The 24,885-nt window shown below is 47.7% G+C and overlaps 1 protein-coding gene across 1 annotated transcript in view; it reads left to right on the top strand.

Annotated features, from left to right (window-relative positions):
* The window catches only part of LOC131259426 (trithorax group protein osa-like), a 154,473-nt gene that overhangs the window by 115,346 nt on the left and 14,242 nt on the right, over positions 1–24,885 (top strand). The window contains exons 6-7 of the mRNA XM_058260922.1: positions 20,747–20,951; positions 23,166–24,872. Of these exons, the coding sequence (XP_058116905.1) occupies positions 20,747–20,951; positions 23,166–24,872 (1,912 nt within the window). The remainder of the gene's footprint in view (positions 1–20,746; positions 20,952–23,165; positions 24,873–24,885) is intronic.

Here is a 24,885-nt window from a genome sequence, read left to right on the forward strand (position 1 = left end):
GGACGAATAAAAGGACCTGAATTCCGTTTGCCTCGCCTTTATCTGACCGGTTTAATGTTGGCTAGGGATGGTTCGCTTCCGTACTTGTGTGTGTGTGTGTGTGTGTTTTGGTCCGTAAGGACTAGAAACGTTGAGGAACCGGAGGAACCGTAAGCATAAACGATGCGAACGTCAGAGCAGAAAAGGCAGAACGGTGGCATTTGGGGGTTGGGGTTTTTTTTATGGAAAAAAGGGGAGAAGAGTTTTTCTCGGTTCCGTTTTTCCAACCCCTAGAGTGAAACCCGCAGTAGAAAATACGGCAGGCGGTGGCCGGTCTCTCCTGGAGGTTGCCGGCGAGTTGCTGCTGCGAATCCTTGGAAAATTGTTCGCGGTGGTGAACAGCGCCGCCTCTTGCTGTGTGCGCTGCTGAGCTGAGGACGACCCGAGTGTTCGAGTGTGCCCGATTCCGATGGCTCCGGCACACTGGACGGTGCCTTGTAGATTGTGCTGGAAATGGCCAAAATAAAGCAAATGTCAAAGGTCCTGGCACACGTAGCTTTCAGTTGGGAGACATTTTCTGTAACCTTCAAATAATGTGTCATTTATCGTCGTGAAATATGGCTATAAACACTTTGCGTTTGCACCAGTTCGTCCGCATCTGACCGCCCTGTTTATATCCTTTCTCTTTTTCTTTATTCAAATATACGTACTTACATCAAAACGCCCTGCAAAGTTTATTATATTCCTTTTGAAGTTTGTTTATATCTAGTAGAATATGGTGGGTGTCAGGTGACAGCGTTGACAGCACACCAAAATGATGTGATCGGATGAAAACCGATAGGTTTCCGGACGGCAAAGTGTTTATTAACATCCCGATATATTTTTATCGAGTTGCTCCTACCGTGTAGGACATTCATTCCGATCGTCAATAAATATTTGACAAACATTCCAAAAACGTTTCCAAGAACAATCATTCCAACTAACTTTCGTCCAGTGTGCCAGAGCCCCACGTGCGCTGCGGGAAGCAGCAACAACAACCGAAGCTCTGGCACCAAATTGTGCCTTGAGCCGCCCCAGTTTCTTCTTCCTGTTCCCCCGCCCTTCCCTGCCCGTATCATCCGAGTGTGTCTTTCGCAACGCAGGCGTTTGGAATTTTCTTTCGACGCCAGGACGAGTTTTATTCCTCTCTCTGTATGTGTGTATGTCTGTATACCGGTGGCCGATTGCCGGTGGATGGTTAATGCCTTCGCCTTCGCTTGCTTCAGCACTTTTTGTGTTGTGTGTATGTGTGTGTGTTTCGAGGAAAATACCAGTGGGCGGTAGGGGTGGGTTTGTTGGTGGTGAGCTGGCATTTTACTTCCACTCGCATTCGATCGGTTGGCTGACTGGCAGTGCTTCCCTTCAGGAGGTAAAATTTCCTTTTTACAACCCACCAGCCGGGTGGTGTGTGGTACCTGCCAAGCGCCACTTCCGTTCGCATCATCCCTGTCCTATGGCAGGTTCGCTTTTCCGTTGGAGGTTGTTTTCTCTCTCTCTCTCTCTCTCTCTCCGGTGGGCGCATTACTTCTGGCCTGTCGGAAACGATGAAGTACGGGAGGTGGTAGGTGGGGGTGTGTTGTGGTACAGAGCAACCATTGGATGCAGCATTTCCGTTGGCCCCGATGCTAGATTTCCCAAGATTGCCCCCCGGCCATCCCCAAGCCCCCCGCTCCATTTCCTACTTCAGTTCGTGCTCGCGTGGAACGTCTTATTCGTTTAAGGTTGCAAGAAATATAATTTTCCTCTTAGAACGAAGCACATCCACCTTGCGTAATACCGAAATGAAACACACGCGCACAAACAAAAAACATAACCTCACAGCGCTCCGGGCACAGCTGCGAAGCGGGAATTGGGAGGCCGTTTTGTTGCCTGCCAGACTTTTGCGAGATTATGTCGACGCGCTCGGCTCCGGCATATCCTGTCGTTTTCGACAAAAAGCTAGTTTCGAAGGATAAATGTTGAGTGCCGTGCGCCGGCCGAGTGCGTTACGGGAAATGTGACCGAGACACTCCGGTGGCCCTTTTCCTCGCTTCCACGAACTTGCTTGTGTATGTGTGGCCCCTCCGGCTTATTCCCTCGAGCTGATGATAAAGATCAACTTTGCGCCAAAACTGGGGACGGGCAAAACAAAAATAAAACAAAAAAAAATGTCACTCAAGAAAGACGACGTGGGGTGGTTTGCTTTTATTGTCACTCAAAAACGAGCGAAGCGAAATACATCGTCTGAGTTTAGTACGAGCTTTTTGATTGTTGACTACCGGTAGAAAAAGATTTTAGGAATGTGTGCTGTCTCGGAGGTATTTGGATGGTTTTAGGTGCCGGCGGCCCCATTTCGCAGGCACTTTCTATGATTTTAGTTTTTTAGGAAGTAAAATCATTTTGATAGTTTAACTTTAGTTCCGAGGTGAACGTCAAATATTTAGGCAAACATTTCTCTTCCAGAAAGCGTTACTACAACCGGTATAGCGTATCATTGCGATGGTTTACATCGCAATGAGCTTAATTTAGGCTGATGTTTGTTTGATGTAGAGCATGCTGATGACTTCCGTTGGTCTTGTCCGACAGTGCAAATGGTGGAAGAATTACTTGACTAAAGGGGATGGTCGTGTCCGAACGGTTGTTGTACTGTTTATTCCATGGGACATGTAACTCTTCTGACATGTAACAAGAAACGAAATTAAATTTACAGTACCATCTGTAGCGGTTCCCTAGCGGAGACTTCTCGTTTCAAGACTTGTTGGCTGACGTCAATATATGGATAAATAAAATTAGCCCCAAGCGGCTAGATGGATGTGGTAGACATAAATTTCAATGTAAAGAAGCTGAGAAGCTCTCTCTGGGTTAGGTTAGTTCTGTAGATTGTGTTGTATGGCCGGCGGTGAAGTTAGGCAAAGCTTTCGAATCCATCCGACAACCTGTTGTCATGGACCTGGAGGATAGAACAGTTGCTGTACACAAATAAAAAACGTCTTCACTGGCGTCAACTTTAGACGGAACGGCGGAAGCTAAAACCATACTTCAGGAGCAATTTCCTCTTTTTGCCGTCGGTGATGAGGTATACGGCGCTGTCGTCGGTGGCGACTGTCAGTAGCAACCGGTGTGAGGAGGAAGACCGGGATCATCGAAGTGAGATCTGATAATGCAATGGATGTCGGTAGGGACTAGCAGGCGCCTACCGTTTGCGTGTATGTGCACAGGGGCCACCTTCGTCGCAACTGACAAGCAGCAGATTGCCGCGAGCGATTGCTGCTGCTGGTGGACGATGGAACGCTGGAAAAAAGCAATGTGAGAGACGGGTCGGGGCTATGTGGCGAACGAAGATGGGGGGAGACCCACAATGTCCCGGGTGAGGTTCGGTGGTGGAGGAAGTTAAGTATTTGTTTATATTTCCTCCACGGCCCCGACTACGGTGGACGCGGATACTCGACTTACACACACTCACGCTATCTTCTTTTTCTTTTTTTTGTTGGTGTTGCTCTACCCAACCCATGAATGAGGGAGGCGCGGGCCCGTTAAATGCCGGCTGATTTACCCTTCCCGTGCCACTTCGACGCCCCCTGGTACCGACCGTCGTAGGCGCAACAAAACTCCTCTCCCAGAGTTTTTGTTTGGCGGTGCTGCTGCTGGTGGTTTGTTGTTGTTTCTGCTCTTAACCTTTCCCAACGAGGCGTCGAACAAACGCGAACGAACGGTAGGATGGACGCGTTCTGTAGTAGTTTGTTTTTTTTCCTCTATATATTGTATCTTGTTGCCCGCTCCCAAGTGCCCGTTCGGTTTGATTACGATACGGGATGTGCTGGCAGGTCCCAACTGACAGCAGCACACAGGCTGGTCTATCTCGTGAGTTGAGTTACTTCTTGCGTAGAATTTTTGGGCGGGAACTCGACAATGACTGTTTCGGTTCTTGTGCCGAGGGTAGTTCGATTTGCAAGTGTGCTCATTTGAAACATGCCGGTATCAGTTCCATATCGTAATGTTTGGTTCGTTTCACGATACGTTCAGATTTGGCAAGAGTGGCTTGAAAAGATCCCAAGGAATAAGTGTTTCAACAACGGAGTACATTTCGGTTGTTAATGTTTTATGATAACAACACATCTGCGTCGACGTATGCAGTCATAAGAAATGTACAGGCTTGGCTAAGATCAACCCAAAGAGATGATGTTAAGTGAACACCATTGAAAATTTAGTGTCACTGAAAAGAAATAGGATATAATTAAAAAGGTTGCACGACTAGGATTCTTAAAAAGTTATCCTCAACAACAGTTACTTTCTTCAATGACTAAAGTTTCAAAAGACCCATTTTTAACACTATCCAAAAAGTGTTCAATATCAGGTTTCAATCGGTTCACTTCCGCGGCTCCAAGAGGAACCATTGGTTCTTCTCGTTAAAATTTCGCCTGCCAAAACCAGTGCGGACAGACCGCGTGAACCACTTGAAATGTTATGCTCTAGGAAGGAAGAGCGTCCAACTGATACGGACGGCCGGCAACGCCGCTTCGCGTGAATAGTCGTGGGCAGCTGTGTAATCAGAATAGTAGAACGTGCTTTTAGCGCCAAACCGGCGACTGCCAATGGCTCATCCGCCCTTCGCTCGTGAGAAGAGAGCCGCCGGCCTTATGTGTGGCTGCGTATTAGTGCGATAGTCACGATGGCCGGACGGACGGGACGACGTTTGGTTAGCAGCGTGATGATGATTAAACCGGCGCCACCCGTAGCAAAACCCCTCGAATGCTGCCAGCCCGGACCGATCGCACCCGCTTCTATGGTGCGGAGAAATCCGTAAACGGGAAAGTCCACATGCCTCTATCGTTAGCGTTTGCTGCGTTGGTTTGCCGGCAAATCGAAAACTATAGCCTGGCCATCGTTTAGGAGAGAAATACCGGTTGTTTTGGTCCCCATATAAAAAAAGAGAAGCATAAAACCTGCCGCCGACCTGTTCCACGCAACCGCGTTCCTGCTCCTATGAATGACGCCGGCGGTGTGAGATGGTCAAGTAGAGCCGCTTGTGAGTCGCTTGAAGGGGTACGTCTAAGAGGAAGAGGGTAAGCGGGGTTTGTTGTTTTGCATTTTACAGCAAGCTCCAACGGGGTTTGCAGTACACGAAGCGTGGAGAGCTGGTATTTTATATTCCCAGCTTAATCGCACGCCCCGGTCTCTACTCTGCACGAAGCAACAAAGTAGACTGCGGTTGCTGCTATGGTGCTGCTGCAGCTGCTTCGTCGTAGCGATGGAGAATGTTTCTTCCTCGCTGGTTCCACCAAGTCCCAGCGTTCCTTCGATATTTCCTTTATACGCTCCGTGTGTAGGTCGTCTCCCCCTTGGGGACTACCATTACGCGACCTTTTGGGCTGCGTACGTGCTGCAGTTTGCTGCCGGTACCGCCGGTGCTTGCTACGATCTGTTTTTTGGCGCCAATTTTCTGGTCGAACTCTCGAGCACTGTGAGATGCCGGATAGCTCATTGCGATAGTTCATCTCACGCTGGTGAGTCTTCGCAAATCTTTGCTCCTACGGAACAGATTTGGTTTAGTTATTGGTTGTTAAATTGTGATTGTTGGATTCAATTAAATTGAAGCAGGTTCATTCTAGTGGCGGTATTTTGTAGACTAATTTCTCTCGTTTCTATCCAACTTGTTAAATATTTTATGCCGGTTTTAGTGATGGCATTTTTTTGCAACAAATGTTGGTTCGCACAATAAATTGTAGTGTTTTTTGCAATTCCAAATGTATGATTAACATTCAAACACTTTCGTTTGTTTTTGGTACAGTCTGCGGTGGCCAGAGTTACCTCTCCCTTCTCACAAAATCAACAACATCACCGGTTGTTATCTGTCGATCAAAGTTAATCGTCTCCTCGCGCGTTTAAAAACCCGCGCACACATACATTCACTATGTGGACCAGCTCGAACTCGTGTCTTACCGGCTGATGGGAAATCGTTCTTTGCACGTTTCCTTATCCGCCTGCCCTAATCCGGTCGATAATTGTGTTTCCCCTTGCATTTTGCTGCCCGGTGGGATGAGGCTTTTGCACGGAAAAAGTGAGATATTCGTCGTCCCTCGAGGGCGCGTGATGTGGTGGGATGTACTCCAGCGTATACTGCGTTTAATTGTGTAACGATTTCGTTCGGTAGATTGGGGGCGAGATGGGTCGACATGCAGTTAACGTTACACGTGTGCGCCTTTTTTAATCTTCTCGGTGGCAATTTATAAATTGCAAACAAAAAAAGTGGGCACTATAATAATGTGAAATTAAACGAGGCCACCCACCCCTCCCCCCGATGTATGCTAGGGGTTCGCCAGCGGCCGTGAAAGAGTGTGAGCTGCGGTGGCTGCATGCGTCACCCGGCGGTCAAATCGCAATACGCCGTGTACAAACTTTTTCCCTTTGCTGCTGCTGGCCTAGCTATGATTGCTGTTCCCAAACACACTCACTCACTCTCGCTGGCAGCACTGTTGGGTTGGCTCCATTCGGGTTCGGTTCCTCCTAACTATCGCAATAAAACCGTCCTCCAAAGCGAGTGCCATGGCAGCAGCGCGCTTTAGATTGTCGATGCGATGTAGAAACCGCCGAGGCCCCCGCTGTATGTGTGTGCCTTTGAATGTCAGTTGCCCTGACAGTTGCGATGCGACATCAGCAGCATCGAAAAACATCACCAGCGAAGCATGTGCTCGAATAGCTCGTGGGGATGGCCAGAGAAGAGATGGAGAAGACGCACAGGGTAAATAATAAGGGCACTGGGTGGCAGGTGGGGAAGTGCGGAAAGTGTGTGTCCGGAAAGGGCGGCCGGTGGGGACAGGAAACGAGCGCGAATGCGGCGGGCGGTACACGGCGGTGGGATGATGGAATGGGAAATGCGAATGGTTTGTGTTCAGCTGAAGGTGGCACGAGGGGAAGAAATATGGTCGACTTGGCTGCCAGTGGCATGCCAGGCGGCACGGGGTTAGGTAGGGGAAGGTTGGTTCTCTAGAGTTAATGCTTTGTGCTTCGCCGGTGGTGCGCTCCGTGTGTGTGCTGTTGCTATTGCTGGTTCTCTCGTCGGTGCTATTGCTGCTGGTGCTACTTTTGCCGTGCACGAACCGAACGCCGCACTACGGAATGGCTGAGCTATATAACAGCACAAAACACCGTCAGCATCGACCGACCGACCGACCGAAAACCCTGGTCGCACTCTGTCACTCTGTCGCTCGGACGCACGGGTCGAGCTGTTTTACGGGATATCGGGGAGAAAAAACACATCGAGAATGAACATCGACACCCGGACCCGGGGACGGTCGACACACAGCGCACAAGCGAAGCACAGCACAGCGAGCACCGACTCGATGGTACACCGACCGCCCAGGCACGGTGTGATTTTGTTGTCGTTCAAATCGGACAGAATGATTTCGTTAAAAAATATCCGTTGAACGTTACCATTAATAGTGCTCGTTTCTGCAAAGGCAGAGATATTATAGCTTTAGATGGTTTAATATCCTGCTAGGGTCAAATGAATATATTTTTGTTAAAAACTGCAGTATATGTTAGAGAAATGGTCTTGTTTGATTGTTTATAAATAGCTTCTAAGAACACCTAATATTTTGTCTAAGCTTAAACATATTTGAAGACCTTAGAAGTCCATGCTACTTTGAAAAAAAGTGCTAAGTATGTAACTGTAACAAGTGTTATTTTTTTACTCATTGTTGTAACCTTCCCTTTCTCATTGTAGGTAAATGTCGATGATCCAATTCGATGCCTGACGCACCTTAATACTTCACTGTTGGTGAGTTTCTCCATCCATGTTTTGTAACTTTGTTGTCGTGTACATATTTTGACCACCTTCGAGCGGCGTAGCGCAACGCAATCGCAGTGTGCCGTTGCTCTCGGTGCCACGGGCACGGCACAGCACACACAACAGCCCGGGCTCGTCGATCCGGTCCGGGTCGTCGCTTGTTAGCCAGGGCGTGCGTGGTGGTGGTGTGTAGAGCGCGCTGATGATGAGAGCAGCACACTACAGCTCGGTCGGTGCTCCCTCTGCGCGCTGATACGACCGATTGCTGCTGCTGCTGCTGCTGGTGCTGCTTCAGACGAGCACCACGGACACGGGGCGCACACAAAACACACTCTATTTCGATGCGGTGTTGTGGCAGCAGCGCGTTCCGTCGACGTCGTCGACGTCGTCGTTGTCGGGCAAAACTGAGCCGCAGTGTGCCTGCCTTCTATAGGCTGCTTTCGAATGGCCGTGATATGCGGAGGGACGGGAGGCGGCGTACGATTGCGACTACGGGACGGGCCGGGGACGATACGACGGCGGCCTCACCGCAAGAGACCTGAACTCACTCAATCGTTGTGTTTCTTTGGAATGATGATGTATGGCGGGTCTAAAGGGGATAAGATGGTTATGTGAGCCTCGTTTATTTTTTCGCTGCGCCGTTCTTCTCAGCCGCGACGTTTCTTCATGCGACGACCCGACGACCGCTTTGCGAGTTTTGCCTTGCGCCGCGAGTGCGCGCCCTCGAGGAGTCTCAAAGTCGTCGTACCGATGCGACGTGGGATTTTGTTGTGCTCTCCCGGGGGAAGTGCGCACCCTCCCGGGTAGGTGGAAACGCTGCTGGTAATTTAGCGGAGACACACACGATTAGCAGAACGCAAGGGGAAGGTACGAACGTTAGGGCACGGTCGGGTCCCGTCCGGTCTCGCCGAGGTGAAGCGACCCTTTTCGAACTAACGTAACTAACAGCTCGAACGGAGCGGACGACGTTCGGTTGTCTTTTGACGTTCCACTACGTGCAGGGCGAGATTCTATCTGCACCGACGGCAAAAACACACCACGACGCTTGATCGATTGTTTGATGGAAATTAGAAGCGAGGCCTCCACTCAACCGCGCGTTGACACAAAACTGCTCGAATCCCCCCCCTGCAACCCGACCCAGACCAGAATATGGGGCCCCAATCGGGAGGATCGTTTTTCGTAACACGATTTATACCGGCATGATGGAACTCGCCATGGTGGAAACGTTACTCTTCCAACGGACGCGCGCGCACGCCTGTCATTACTTCCGTCGACGGGAGGGGACTAAGTTAACGAAAACGGAGGAAAAGTGGATGAGTCACTGGGAAGCATATTTTATTGGCGGCCTCATTCTGATCATGGCTTTTTTGTTGCCCTTGTATGCGACGCTTCGCGATGCCAAGTGGGAGATACGTTCGGATCTAAATCTCTCGTCGGTTCTCGTACTCCGGCCGCAACAACCGGCGGGTTTCGAGTGGAGCAGCAGCAATGTGGGAAAATTTACTACCAATTGACGTTTACGTGCTTGCGCCGCAACGGCCTGTCGGGTACTATTGTGATACGCTCCAAAACGTGTGACGACTCGTGTCGGCAATCGAAATACACCAGCTGTGCCTGCATCCATTATGCGTTTTTGCCGCCACTTGGGTGGGAGAAGATTTCCGACTGCTCAATCGGTGATGGATGATGTTTTCCGATTGGTATCGAAATTGCAATTCTCGAAAGTCTAGGAGATTGACTATTTTTAAGGAGTTTTTTTCCATCGGGTGGCATAATTTCACAATGTGAAGACATCTTTGTAAACCAATTTAACCTACATTTGAAAGAAGATTTAAATAATTTACAAAGGATGGTGTTGGAATTACAATCCTTGATAGGAAAAGTGTATGCTAGATAAAGCCAAAGAACATAAAAGTACTTTGTCCCATAAACCAAGCCCACCGGGCCCCCAACACAATGTGATAAATGTTGGCCCGAGAAGAAAGGGGGAAAAATGTTGCCGACTACAAATTAATAACTTGCCGCACGTGGGTCGCCGTTTTGGACTGGAGACCCCCCGACCCACCACCGCTTCCAGCGACTGGGATGATTAACGTGTAGGTGATAAAAATGGTTGGCGCCCGGGTCTCGCATTCTCTCTCCGTTGACGACGCCGGGTCTGCATAAAAATGCTCACCACACGCTACTGGTGATTATTTTTATCTTTATTTTTCGGTTTGCCGGTTGATTTCCTCTTCTTTGCCGGCAGAAGGGATGTTGGAGGAAAGTTATTGCCGGCGACAAAAAAGTGACACAGCGCTGTTGCATTTTTTCACGGGGAAGGTAGAGGAATCCTTCTTAGTGAGGACTCGCTAAGGACGTTTGTCGTATCTAAATTGGTCGAGGGAACTGCCAACGTGTCTCGCTGTTTTGCACAAGCAAAACCTAAATCTAAAAGAAATATTTGAAGTCTCCTCTAATTCTTACCTGAAAGATATACCTGAAGTCTTCTCCAATTCTTACCATTCTTTGGCCAAGCACAAGGATGGCCGCCCAATCAGTGACGAATTAAATCCATCCTGTAGGCAGAACATCTTTCTCTCCGGAACCCTCCCTGTTCCAGGAATCGTGGGCCAAGTCGAGCGTAATCTACATTGTAAACGGAGAATAAGAACGAGACTCGTTTTACGACAGACGTCGGGCCTCAAAGTAACATAAATTGTGTGCTGCATTTTTGCAAAGGAATCGAGACGAGACGATGCGATGGATGACCCTCTCACTCCATTAGTTTGGGTGTGTGTGTGTGCCTTATGGGGCGAGGAGTTCGCTGTTGGAAATAATAAACATACAATGTTTACTCTTTCTTTGACTCGCAACTCCCACCAAAGACCGGAACCATTCGTAGCGATAGCGACGTTCTTGCTCTGCTGCCTTCCTTTTACGTAGCAAAGTTGGGGAACGAGGACGGAGGACGAATTCCGTCAACGTCAAGGTTAATATGATGGTCCCGCTAAAATGGGTGGCGGGGCGGTATCCTGGCCAACCCGCGTCGGCGTCTTGTCATTGCTGCAACACCAATAATAATAATGCGTTTATTATGGACGCACCCCTTCCTGTCGAAGAACCTTACCGCCTCTTGCTCATGAACCGATGGGTTTTACCCCGCCGTCTGTTGACGTACGAAGGGGGTTTCCTCCTCCCTTTTGGCCATTTCCCAGAAGGTTGTGGACACGACGTGACCGGGGGAAAAACGGGGCGTACAGGCGACACCATCGGAGGTGTGGTTTGTTGGTCACCGTAACGAACTCCTCTACAAAGTTGCCCTTCGCGTGGGCGTCGTTGACTCTGGCTCGTTTGTTCGTCATCCAGCGAATTTGTGCCATTAGCCAACCGCTTTCGGATCCGTGCAGCAGCAGCGAACTTTCCCGGTCCGAGTTTGGCTCTGCGAAATGCGATTTTTATTGCACACAGCACAGTCTGACTTTTTTTATCATGCTTTTGCCAACCGCTAACACAAACACACAGCGGAAAGCGGGAGGGAGGTTTGCGATAAGGGGAGAGGCGAATCGTTTTAGACAACATTTTGACATTAATTGACGTCATTCAATTATCTTGCCGTGTGCTTTGTGGTGAGTTTTGGGTTGGTTCGCGCGCGCTTTCCTCCGGGACGAGGAGGACACTAACACACACACGGGCGCATAAAGTACAAACGTCATGCTTTCGATTGGTTGGCGATACGCGACGCTTGTCGCTATTGTGCGCTCTCGATTCGCAAGTGCACTCCGAATGGATGCACTTTTTGTGCGAAGGTAGAAATGCTGTCCAAGCGGTGTGGTATTTAGTTGGGTGAGTCCTGCTTTATGCAGGAGTGCGCTTCGAAATTGTATGCAATTGGTTTACACTGTTGTTTCAACGTCAAAAGGTTCAGGATGTTGTATTGTTGCACGCATTCGTTTTTTATTGCACTTGCACTAATTTGTACGAGATCTTAATTCATCTCATCATAACTTCATCCCACTTATTGATCGATTTGTAATGATTTATTATGAAAGCGTATAACATAGAAGGTATACACTTTCTTATCGACTAGACGATAATCGATCGAGACTTTCTTATATCGGATCGAGACTTTCTTATATATGCGTGAGTTTTGCACACTATTTTGACGCAAGATAATTTTAATAGCAATACTTCCTTTTTTTATACCGCTCTACTCAGTACTTCTAGGTTTCAAGCATACCTGTCTAGGTCCTGTCCCCATACCATGCCGCTGAGAGATAGCTATTGTAGTTGCTCATCTGTTGCATTTCGTTCTGCAGCCCAAAACAGCTGTGAGTCGTCGCGTCCGGTGAGATGATGACGACAGTGGGTTGAGCGTGTGGCCACATGAACAACCATCCCCATGAACTAACCGCTGCCGTCTATTATTATGCAATTACTTTCGCACCGCTTCCGTCTTTCCTTCTTCTGCCATGAGGAAAACGGTTCGCTGTGATGGCATTGAAGGAAGGACATCGTGTGCATGTGTATGTGTTGTACGGTTTCGATGCGTTTAGAAAAAAGCGGGTCGGAATGGATCCAAAGCATGGACACATGGAACCGCCGGCATTTGGTGCATGATTTATGCCTTCAGGGATCGGATGGGATCTCGTTTTGCCTGCTTTCTCTGCTTTGCGCGATCTCACGCAGAGTGCACACAAACACATATACACCCGGTCTAGAGATATACACGATAAGAACGTGGTTGCCTGTAGTGGGCGCAACAACGAAAGCAGATGTCGGTGGGATGACGAGATGGGAGGGGGAGGAAAAATAATCAAAAACGAAAACAAAACCCGCGAGAGGCATACCGTCATCGCCCGTACCGGCGGCATCATCGGCTCACTAAAACACGGGTGGTTTAAAAAAGAAAGAGGGGGGACAGAAAAAAAAACCTTGACCTTGGAAAACTTTGACTTCCATCAGCCGCTGGTTCAGATTCGAAGTAGGATTCGAAGAAGGAGGAGGTGGCACGCGAAGGTAGCGGAATTATGGCAGCAGTGTTCTAGACGCAGCAGTCGGTCGTCGTCTGCTTTACATTTCACCGGGCAGGTTTACCGTTTTTTTTTTGCTTATACTTCATCCCTTTCGGTTCATGCTGGAAACCTCGTCGGAAACCACCACCCGGGTCAATGACTGATGCTGTTTGTATGTAACTGGGGCAATTGCGGAACGATGTTCCATCTAGCTGGAAGATACATACTGTTTATAGTTCCTTTTTTGGTGGGAGTGTATGTTGTTTTATGTACTGTTCGCTTCGTATCGTCGGAGGTATTTTCGATGTTCACAATATATGTACGTGATAAGGTAGTAAAAGAGGTTGTCAATATCGAGTGGTCCTGGTGTGGTTTAATGGAGTCATTGGATTGAATTGTTTTTGAAGAAATTCATTAGACCATGCAAAAATAGTGCAACGTCACAAACTCATGCAAATAACTCGTACTTTTGACTTCAGTACATGTACTTCTTGTCGGTATTTGCTTTCCCAAAGATGTCCAATACTACCCACCTTCCCAGCAAACAATGTCATTATGTACGTAGATATTCCAAACATATGCTAGTACTGGAACAATTTTCCTGAACCATAGAAGTTTGTCTTGAGCTAAGCTTCTACTTTCCCATATCGTTCGGTGAAGACGATGAAGCGTTTCTATAGCACTTACGCCGTACATACATTCGATATCGATGAGCTCGAGGGCGTCGTGTTGGGGAAGAACCAAGAGTTGATCGATATTTGCCGGCAGATCCTTTTTCCCTGAATGAAAACCCCTCCACTTTCCGCTTTCTTGATACCATTGTTTCATGTTCCGTTTCCGAAGGAAGCGGGCCAACGCTTTCCACCTTCGCTACTCGCCCGGCTGCCGTACCATAATTAAGAAAAAGTACGGCCGTCCTCGGTTGGGAAGGAAGAGCGGTTGGGTGGTACGCACGTACGTGGCAAAGGGACGCGCCCCACGTCCGGAGTGGAAAGCTCACGGTCGGTCGTCGCTCTTGGGGTGGAAAACTGGTACGGAAAAGTCTTTCACAGCTCGTACCGAGAAAGAGGGGTCGGATGCACGAAGAAGGAGTAAATAAATTAGAGCCCCAGTCCTCGTACCCGACCGACCGGTCCCGACAGCACTGTGATGTTGTTGCGAGAGCACGAGGGAAGAAATTGAAAGAGCCTTGCCCGGGGATGGGAAGGCAAGTGACGGGGAACTATCTTGGATGGATTTATATGAAATTAAAAATGAAAAACGTCCATCAGAAAATGGGAAAATCCTTCGGTGCAAAATTAAACGCCGCTCGGGAGGGGCGAGCAGAGGGCGGGTTCAAGATTGAGGACGGTGGTGTGCAGAGAAGAACTATTGTTTCGATTTCTTCCCAATGTTTTCCGCCGCTCGAGCTCAATGCAATTTCGTGCCAATCCCCCGGTTGTGAAGAATGAAGTTAGTTATTTTCACATTGCGAAGTTGTGGGTGGGGTTGTATTTTTCCCTCCGGAATTCGATTACAACTCGTTCGGTTTCCTACAGATCCCCACGACTTCCTGTGAGCTTAGGCTCCATCAGACGGTACCACCCGGGATAACTTAGCCCTGAAAGACGAATGATTTCCTCGGTAACTCCATTTCTACATTTAATTATTACATAGAGCGATTGATTGAACAATATTGAAGATTCTATTATCCACAGTATATTTTAAGCTGGTTAGTTTGGAGGTAGAGAAATATTATACTTAATTTGACTTCCTACAAAACTTCTACATTAAGTTAACGGTGGACGGTGGAAACGGTAAATTTCTATTCGTATGATTTTACCTTTTTATCGATTCGGCTTAAAATAAAATTCCCCGAAACCGCGATCGATCGCGGTTCGGTTGGCGGCTTTTGCAACCTCACGAATTTAATCAATAATCGAAACCCCTCCGTCCTCCGTCCTCCGTCCGCTCCAGCTTTGGTTTTAGCCCCAATGCTGACAGAAAAAGGATATCTATCTAGTCGATATCTCGTCCGGGGCCAGTTGTGGTGAAAATGCAGTGTATACCACGATCATCATCATCATCATCATTATCAATATCAATATCAATTTCAATAGCAGATATAACATCGTCGTCATATTTTTATGTTACTCGCTGTGTGGGTGGTGAAAATTGTGATTGCATACATAAGTTTCACCTGAAATTTGATGAATTTTTGTGAACTCAATCGCTAATTGTCTTTTTTTTTCTCCTACCAGTGCTGAATGGTTGAAACCATAATAGATGTATGTAATGAGGTGTGACTAGTGTTGTGTCTTATGAATCTTTTGGCGAATTTTTCACCTAAATCTTTCAAAACCTTAATGAATCTTTCATAGATCTTTCACGAATCTCCCTGATTCTTGCATTGGCGTGGATCATAAAACCAAAAACAAAAGGAGTCCCTCTATCCATTTTTTGCTCCACACTTTTCATCAGTAAACGAATCTTTGGGGTTCTTGAATCCCTCATTAAAAGATTCATGAAAACGCAAAAAATCATTCAGATTCATGAATCTGAATCTGAATTACACAACTCTAGGTGTGACGCTTTACATATAAAAACACTGTTCGTAAAACGAATTCAATAACCAAAAAATCACATTTGATCACTGCTACACGCATAATTCTAATCCATCCTGTTGATATCTCAAATAAACTAACCGCCCTTCGTTAAATTTGTGATTATTTTTATCTGTTTTCACATATGTTAATATCTGTTCATATATTCATTTTTTCGACTTCCAAGTTCAGGAAAAAGGGGGATTATTAAGGCCCACGCTGAATACGGCACACTTTAAATCTCCAACACTCCGGTCTCTTCGAAACTGGACTTTGGTGGTTGGGAAATAAATCCCCGGATCATGTTGACATTTGTCCAGGGTGTTTGGTATGTGTGTGCGTGAGGGGGTGGGTTTTTGGTGCTTCGGGATACACCACAGTACGCATTTTGCACGCAACGGCGAGATCATCGAGCCGAAGGGGGAGGTAACGACGGTTGCGAAATGAGGTTGGGGTGAGACATCGATATCAGCGCAACACCAAACCCGGGCGCACACCATGAATGCAAATATTTGCAAATGCAGCATAATTATATTGAAAATTATATGAATGCGTTGAAAATTAATAAAAATTAAAAAATAAATTATATTTACTCCGCGCGTTCGGCTTTTGTGTCACCATGAGTGGTTGGGCGGAGGAGGAGCTGGTGGGGTGGAGATGAATGGTCGACAGGATATTCTACCGGAGACGGGGTGCGTTTGAGTATGTGAGCGTGGCCATGTACGCCACAACACGGTGTGTGGAGTGGGATATAAATATATTCGGACACTACTATCCTCCTGCGCTTGCTGGATATGGATGCTATCGATACGATATAATTCGGCACCAATCGAAAGCCCAGCAAGAGCGAGATGGATCATTATTGCGGGAAACAGAGAGGGAGAAAGTAGCTTGCAGTACAAAAAAAAGCATTGAAATCTTTTAACCAAACATACCAGCTATATAGCACACTTCCCTCGCTGGGAAAACAGGTTCGTTTTGTATGGTGATGTTTTCGGTGATTACATTTAAATGGATCGAATTGATGCAAAAGCGATATATTTTAAAGATCATTTTCGAAAAATTTACGCTTGAATCTGATATGTACACTGACCTAGCCCAGTAGTTAACAACTCGACCATTGCAATGGCATAATAATTTGGCGTACATTTGGAGTATGGTTCCCTGTAAATTAACATATTGTCCTGGCGTTGTTTTTTTTATTGCCGGACAGCCAGAAAACAATGTTGCGCTTCCACTCTAAACTTTTTCGAAAAAAAAGTATTTATACTTTATCCTTAATTTCCGTAAATTAATTCGCTTTCCAAAAGGCTCTCTCGGCAGGATCCGCGACCCCTTTGCTCTTCCAGTGCGCTCATCCATTTCACGTTGAGTTTAATTACAACCACAAAACAGACGCGTGCGTGTGTGAATGCGGTCGATGGGCACACACTGCAACTGGATCCCTAAATTAATGCAGAGTTCTCTCAGAGTCCAAACCCCTCAGTCGACGCAAACCACAGCTTCATTTGGTCTACCGGTTTTTTCACCAAATGTTTTACTATTCCTTACATTTACATTCGTTTTCATAGATCGATTTACAAACGGGAAACTGGTTATGAGTCTCACAATTTGGCACAAATGGTGTTTCTATGCAATTAAAAAAAATAGTAAGAAATTCAAATGTTGAAGAAATTTATTTTTGTATATTTTAAGGCTGGCTGTGGCGAAATGTAAGGAACAGCAAAAAACGTGTACTGTGGAGCTATGAACATATTATGAAACTAACAAATTTGTGAAGTTGGAAGGAAATTTGAGAAAACATTGGCTTGCATCATTCTCGAACCGTTTATCACTAAATATATGGGAACTGTTATTAAAACAGCTCAGTACTAGTAGCAGGACCTTTCGCCATGATGGAATGCAAAACTGGCAAAGTTAAGGTTCTGAGGATGATTCGTTTGTGTGGTTGTTTGGGTAGAGGTTGACGATAATAAATAATTTTTATTTTATTATCATGCAACTACTTTTCCCGTTTGTTCTCCTCTCGTGCTTTCCAATCAGTTTCGGGTTCCATTTGATTCAAGCCTCTCGTTCTACAAATGTTGTTACCCTTGCTTGTGGAACAGTAGGTACGGGGTATTATTCCAATATACACCGTTGAGGTATACACTTATTTTCAAAATATAAAAAAAATGTAAGAACATAACACCTCCCCACAATATTCCTAGATGGCATCTGGTATTTTTCCTGTTAAGATTTCATTTAATTTATTTTAAAAGATTCGAATTACAAAAGTTGTTGATGCATCTGCTTTTGATGTGTTGCAGAAAGCAGCAACCCATACGGAGTACTATTTTTAAAGTAGGTTTTAAATGTGTTTAAATATTGATCGAAATCAATGGTGGTTATTCTTACCTCTGTATGATTTTATCATACGGCATGGACAAAGAGAAACTGTGTTTTTCGGTGCCGGGGTGTACATTGCGATCGTTTCCCCTATTTATCCGAGAAAAACGCTCGTGTGAAACAAACAGCGCGATACGCAACAGTATAGTGCGATGTGATGGCAATTTTTTATTTTATTTTCGCATTATTTATTTTGTAGGACCGTGTGGTGTGGATCCTTTGACCGGCCAAACGACCGGCCCGCTCCTCCCTACCTTCCCTGTGATGGACTGTGGTCAAAAGCCACCAGCAAAAGGGCCTGGTTCGGGACCACCCTAATTTCGTTATGCATTGCTGACCACCCTGGGGTAGGACCTAGTGTTGCACCGTGCCTCCCGCGCCGTGACTAATTGAAAGCCTGCAATTGCTTGCATGCTCCCCACACTAACCCCCCTCTTCTTACCTATTTAGCTGCACTTTTTTTGTTGGTGCACTTTTGTGGCTTGCATTTATTTTATGTAGTTAATTTTTTTAAATAAAAGCCTGACTAGGACTCCATCCTGTTTCATCTCCTTCTGCGAACACCTGCTCTATCACCTCCCAAACCGCCCGCCCACGGCACCGTGTGCGTACCAGATTGCTGTAAAATGGCGCTTTTATTCCGCTGCGTTTGTATAACCCGTTTTTCCACCGTCGGTTCCTTTCATCCACATTCTACATTCGTTCGTCCTCGCTTGGCGCAACGGCCAGCGGATATGCAACCATTTTTACTCGAATAGCACGTGCATTTGGGAAAATTCCCTACTCCCCGCTTGATTCGCAGGGCGGGCGGAAAGAAGTGTGTGGCTCAAAAGGGGGGGGGGGGGGCGCGCTAGAATAAATGATTATTGGCATTTGGGTGGACTCCCGCGAAAACGGTTGGGTGGTGCGGGGGAAGGAAGGAGGAGGTCGACGTAATCATGGAAATTTGATGTTGCGTTCCCTCCGTTTCGTTTCGTGCGTTTGTGTGCGATTTTCCATTTTGCATCCACCGTGTTGTTGTGTGTCGACCATATGTGGCACGGGAGAAGGAAGAGAGACAAAGAGAGGCATGAGATAAAAGCGAGAAAAAAAACTGTTCATCCCAAAAAAAAAAGGGAAAAACGCGACGGAAGAAGGAGGGAGTGGGTGAGGGAGGTGGTGGGCAATTTTGCATATCGTGCAGATCCTTTTTTCGCATCACGCAAGCAAAGCTCTATACCCTTTCGTTGTTCCAAAATACACCCACACAACTACAACTACTTCGATCGGTGGGGGAGGTTGGGGGGTGGGGACACGCATGGGAATTGTGGGTGGGTGGGCGTTCTGGGGTTGTTGTTGGGAAAATCATCTCTACTTGCAGCAAGTGGGCTGTTGTTTTCCCCTTGCATTTTGTTGTGTGTCCTTTTTTCTCTGTCTCTGTCCCAACCTACCATTCGCTGCATCAGCATCATCATCATTATCATCATCATCATCGGCATCATCAGTATCATGCTGTATCCGGGAGGTGTGAGATAATTTCGTCCTTGTGTTTGATGTGGGGCGTTTTGATGTTACCCTGCTTTTTCCGATGACGATGATGCGTTCCTGGTCCAATCGCGGAAACTGACCCCACCGCTCAATGATTGTTGGTGGGGTTCGCTCCTGCCGGGAAGGGAACTGTGAATCCTGGTCGTGAATGATGGTGTGTTTGTGTGCGAGCCACGGCACAATAGTAGGAGGACCCCCCATCCCACGTTGAATCCTATCGCTCTTTCGCTCTTTTTTCACCTTTTTCGGTATGTTTTTCCGAATGTGTGCGTTCCTCCGTCTGTCCCTAGTTGTGTGTGTATGTGTCCTGTGTGTGCCTGCGCGTGTGGGGCTGTGGACCCGGATGGACCGACCGCGCGTCTATAGTGAGCCTAACTGCTGGCACACCGGAAGGCTATTAAATCAGTCACATTTAAGCGATTAAATGGGGATGGTGGAATTGCGCGAAAAATTCGACCGTTTTTGGGCTCGCTGAGGAGAGAAGACCCCCAGCGTTATTGCTGTGTGTGAGAGGGTTTTTTTTCCTACGATTTCTTTCGTCCCAGTTTTTCACTTCTCCATCTTGTCTGTGCGTGTGTTTCGTGTGTCGCGTTGTGGGGGCAATCTTTCCCAAAGAAAAAGGACCAAACAAGCTGTGGAGGAGGTAGAATAAACAACGAAAGCTTTTCTCTCAGCTGTGTGCCCCCGGTGTTGTGTCCTTTATTTATTTTATTTGAAGGAGTGCATTGTAGGTGGTTTCTTTTCTTTTTTACTATTTCCCTATCGCCCAGCTGGCGTAGTGGTTTAAGTGTGTTAGAGTTGTTTTACGGTTTTGAAGGTCCTTTTTGTGCCTTTGGTTGGTCGTGACGAGCAAGAGAGGAAGAAACGTAAACAGGGTGTGTGTTTTGACTGGTGAGATCCGTTGCTTCTGGCTGGATTGACTGGAAGTCATGAACTATAAACCACCTCCCGCCCCACCATCCTCGTCGCCGTCAGCATCAGTGACTTCGTCGTCCCCCTCACCGTACGATGACTGGTGGCGTCTGGCAATGATGGTTTCCTCGTCGGCGTCCATCCGGTCGGCATTTTCCCCGTCCACTGGCGGCCCGATCGTCTATGACGCCGGATCCGTCGGATTTGGTGGACTGTCGCCATCATCAGCACTGTCTGCTGGTTCCGGGGGTGGGGATATAGCAGTTGGCAGGCTAGCTTCAGGTTCTCCACTGCTGCCAGCTCCATCCGCCGGCGGTCGACGATGGTCATCGCGAAGATATGGCCCCACGGCGACGTCTTGGTTTCCACCCGCATCCAGCCATCCGTTTGTACGTCTTCTTCGTGAGCGCAAATTAATCACATTTTCCACCAAAAAACGTGTTGTTGCTTTTTACCAAGCAATAGAAAATAATGTGCCCATTTCTGCTAGTGCGAAGGCTTTTGATGTAAATATTAACAATTTTTTTCTTGTGTTTCTTTTCCTTCTCCTCGCCGTGTAGGACTCGACGGGCCAGAACAGTAATGACAGTACGGCGGGCGGCAGTGGCGGCAGTGGCGGTGCAGGAAATTCAGCAGGCGCTGGCGGCATCCACGGTGCACCCGGCACGCCCAACTCCTCCTCTTCGTCGTCGTCTCAGGGCATGAGGCCAACGCCGTCGCCAACCGGTTCCGGCAGCGGGTCACGCTCTATGTCACCGGCAGTAGGTAAGTTCAGCGCCGTAAACCCAAACGGTCGACCAAAGTCTCGAAAAGTTTACAAATATACTGGAGTTGAGTAATTCTGATTCAGGTTCATGAATCTAAATTATTTTTAGCTTCGATTTTGAGAGTCATATATCTTTAAATGAGCAATTCATCAATCCCAAAGATTCATGAATGTTGAAAGAACAGAAAAATAAAGTTCAAAAAGTTAACAAATGAAGAATTCATCAATCTCCCCTAAAGATTCATAATGCACAACACGCTTTTTCCATTTCAACAGTAAACATTTCAAGATAACTCCACGGCATAAGAATGTTTAGTGGTTAGGTATAGGAAAATGCTCCAGGAATAAAGGTAGCATTTAACTTTTTTGAACAGCAGTGTTATAGAAAAAAAATAAACGAAAGAAGCTTATTTCCATAGTTATATAGTATTCAATTATTTGTTAATTTGCCAATTTTGTTTGACAATTGCTTGTTTGGCAATTTTGAAAATTATCATTTAAATGTTATTTTTTACAACTAGTTTATTTAACCACTCATTATTCTCCAAACTGCAATTTTTCGCCTTGGAAAGCTCGTGGTTTTGTTGATATATAAATAAAAATCAAAAGTCTGAATGATTTGAATAAATTGAGTTGAATGTCAAAACCGATGAATTAAGTTGAAAATGTTGAAATTTTTTTTTTTTTTAAATATTCGTCTACTTTGTAGATCGTCTGACGACTTTGTAGATCGTGATCCGATCCCCGGAATTATTTTTTGGCTATCTCTTCTGGCACCTAAAGATCATTAAAGTTGAAGTCAACATTGAGGACAATGTCTTCTTTAGTAGTCTGGCCTACACCATCGATTGAAGTACCTCATTGGAGTTTCTGCTCCGACGAAATGGATATTCCACAATCCTAAAGCTCGTCATCGATAGCAAGAATGTCGGTCAGTGTTGCGCTCCGTCGGGGTCGTCGTTGTGCGGTGCATTAAAATGCAGTCAGCTGACGGCGTCGACCTAGCGTCGGACCTCGTTTGTGCAAGCAGGTTTAAACGATCATCCTTTGTCGCGCACATGTCGTTTTAGGTGCACGTGTATGTATGTGCCATTTTCTAACCCTCTCCGGCGGTCGAAACCACGCAGAAAGTAAACGACAGCTACAACGCTGGCACTAGTTTTGAGCATTGACGTTAGCATCGACGACGGCTGCTAGTCGGCGGGTTCGCTCTGCCTTCGTTCGGAATTCGAATCTCCTCGAGCACACGTGCTTCGATAATGTTTTGTGGTCATGGCGCACGTGGAGAGATGATATCACCCGGCGTACGTGCGCCCAACACCGTTTGCGTGTAAAATCTTTGGTATACGAAACGGTGAAGTTATCTTTTGCCACCCGCAATGGCAAAGTCCTAACGCCGTCGAAGTCTTCATTGGTTATGTATTGGTGGCTATTTTAGGTTTTTCTGACGGAGAAATTGGGCATTCGGTAGATATTTTAGAGAAAATACTTGTAGTCGAAATATGTTTCGTATGTTAATGGAAGTTGACTCGAGAGAAAATGAAAAAAAAAGTACTTAATATTATAGGTAGATATTTTTAAGAAAGAGGTATGCTAAGAAATGCTGACCATGAACACGATTTGTAATCGATGCATTGTGTTTTCTCAAACATTCGTACATTTCATGTTATTTTTCATTTAAATTGAGTTGGACAATTTTAAGGACACCTCACTTGTAATGCAATATCGTTCAAAATTAGCTTTCAAAAAAAAATAATAATAATTCGCAAAATATTATGATGAATTAAGAAAGACGTTTCGTTATACGAGCAGTGCAATTTCGAACGTATTAACATCAAACGACTTGTTCGATCGTTAAGAATTGGAAATATTTTTCCTTAATCCTTAGATCCTTAACAATTGGAAATATTTTTGTTTGTTGAAATTAGTTTCGATACAATAATTAAATGTATAAACATTCATTTGGTAATAGTTAAGAACTGTGAAAATGAAAATGTAAATAGAAACAGGCTAAAAATTTTTAATAGAGATTCTCGGTATGTAAAAAATAATCTTTCCTACTTCATAGAGGCAGGCTCTTTGATAATTTTGGGATTTCAATAAAATTGGCGCACAAAAGCTTTTAGCAAAATTGACTACAATTATAAATAATATTTTTTGGAAGATCGTAATTTCTAATCATTTTCAACCATTTTCCTCTCGTTCGCTCGTAGGCCAGCAAAGTGTTCCGATGCCGCCTCGTCCATCCAGTAGTCACTCGCAAGCTCCAAATCAGCAGGCTCCGAACCAGCACGGCGGCAGCAATAGCAATCTAGTGCACGGCAATCAATCACAAGGTCCACAAGCGCCACCACCGGACCACCACGCGCGAGTCGGCTCGCCCAACCGACCTCCGTCGGCGTCCTCCCAGCAGCAGCTTCCACCGGTGTCCGGGGCCTCGACGCAACCCCCGACGTCCCAGGCGGGACCGGCAGTGGCCGCAGGGATGGCCGCACAAGGCTACCAGACACAGCCGCCGCATCCGCCCCACATGCACGGCGGCCCCTACAAGATGGGCGGCCCGGGCCCGGGTGGTATGCCCCCGGGTGGGCCGCAGCAGATGTCCCCCTATCCACCGCCACCACAGCAGTCGCAGCAGTATTCACCACACTCGCCCGCGAGTTACTCGCCGCGTCCGCAGTATCCTGGCGCGTACGGTCCGTCGCCTCCGGTGCCGGGTCCACCACCACCCGGCACGCAATCCCCCGGCGGAGGTCCACCGCCGCCGGGAGGAGGACCGCCACCACCGCATGCACCGCCACCTGGCAGTTACCCGCACGGTCAGCACCGGATGCCGAACCACGTGGGCGCAGGAGGGCCACCACCGCCACCTCACTCCCAGTATCCTCCGCATCAGTACCCGCCGCCGAGTCCGTGGGGTCCGCCTCACACGCAGGCCGGCGGCCCTGGCAGTGGCAGCGCCAGCCATGTAAATAATCATGTACAGCAGCAGGGGGGTCAGCAGGGCCCCCAGCAAGGACCTCCGACTCCCGGCGGACCACGGCAGGGCAAGGGAATGCCGCCGGGGCCACCGGGCGTCCACCCGCAGTCGCCACAGCAGCAGCAACATCAGCAGCACGCGCAACACCAGCAGCAGCAGCACCACCAGCATCATCAGCCACCTCATCATCAGCCGCCGCATCATCAGCCGCCACATCATCAGCCGCCGCCACCGCCTCACCAGGGCCAGGGACAGTCGCAGCAGCCGGGTCAGGGGCCTCCGCCACCACAGAGCGGGTCACCACAGCCACTGAACTACCTGAAGCAACACCTGCAGCACAAGGGCGCGTACAGTGGCGCTCCCAGTCCGACGCCACCCGGCCAGGGATACGGCAACGGGCCGGGCATGCATCCGCCGATGGGTCCCCCGCACCACATGGGCCCACCGATGGGACTTCCACCGCCCAACTCTAGTAGCATGGGACCTCCACCGCCGGCTGGCACGCCACCCAGTCAATCGCCGCAAGCGGTTGGACCGAACAGTGTCGCTCCTGGCGTCGGCGGCAGCAGTCACCACCCGTCGCAGGACGGTCCGCCACCATCGCCACATCAACAGCCACCACCATCGCAGCAGCAGCAGCAACCTCCCCCGTCACCGCATCATCATCCGCAGCAGCAGCAACCGGGTCAGGGACCTCCGGGACCCCATCCGGGTCATCACGGGGCGCCCGGAACGCATCCAGATGCACCGCCACCACACGGGCTACTGGCGGGCGCCGGGCAGGACAATGGTGTGGCGAATGCGGGCGTTGGAGGAGGTCCACCGCATCATCACCACCATCATCATCATCACCCAGTTACCTCACTCGTTACAACGGGACCTGATGGCGCTCCACTCGACGAAGCGAGTCAGCAGAGTACCTTATCCAATACCTCAGTAGGCAAGTAGAACTG

Source organism: Anopheles coustani, chromosome 3 (genome assembly GCF_943734705.1).
Source record: "Anopheles coustani chromosome 3, idAnoCousDA_361_x.2, whole genome shotgun sequence".
NCBI classification, from domain to species: domain Eukaryota; kingdom Metazoa; phylum Arthropoda; class Insecta; order Diptera; family Culicidae; genus Anopheles; species Anopheles coustani.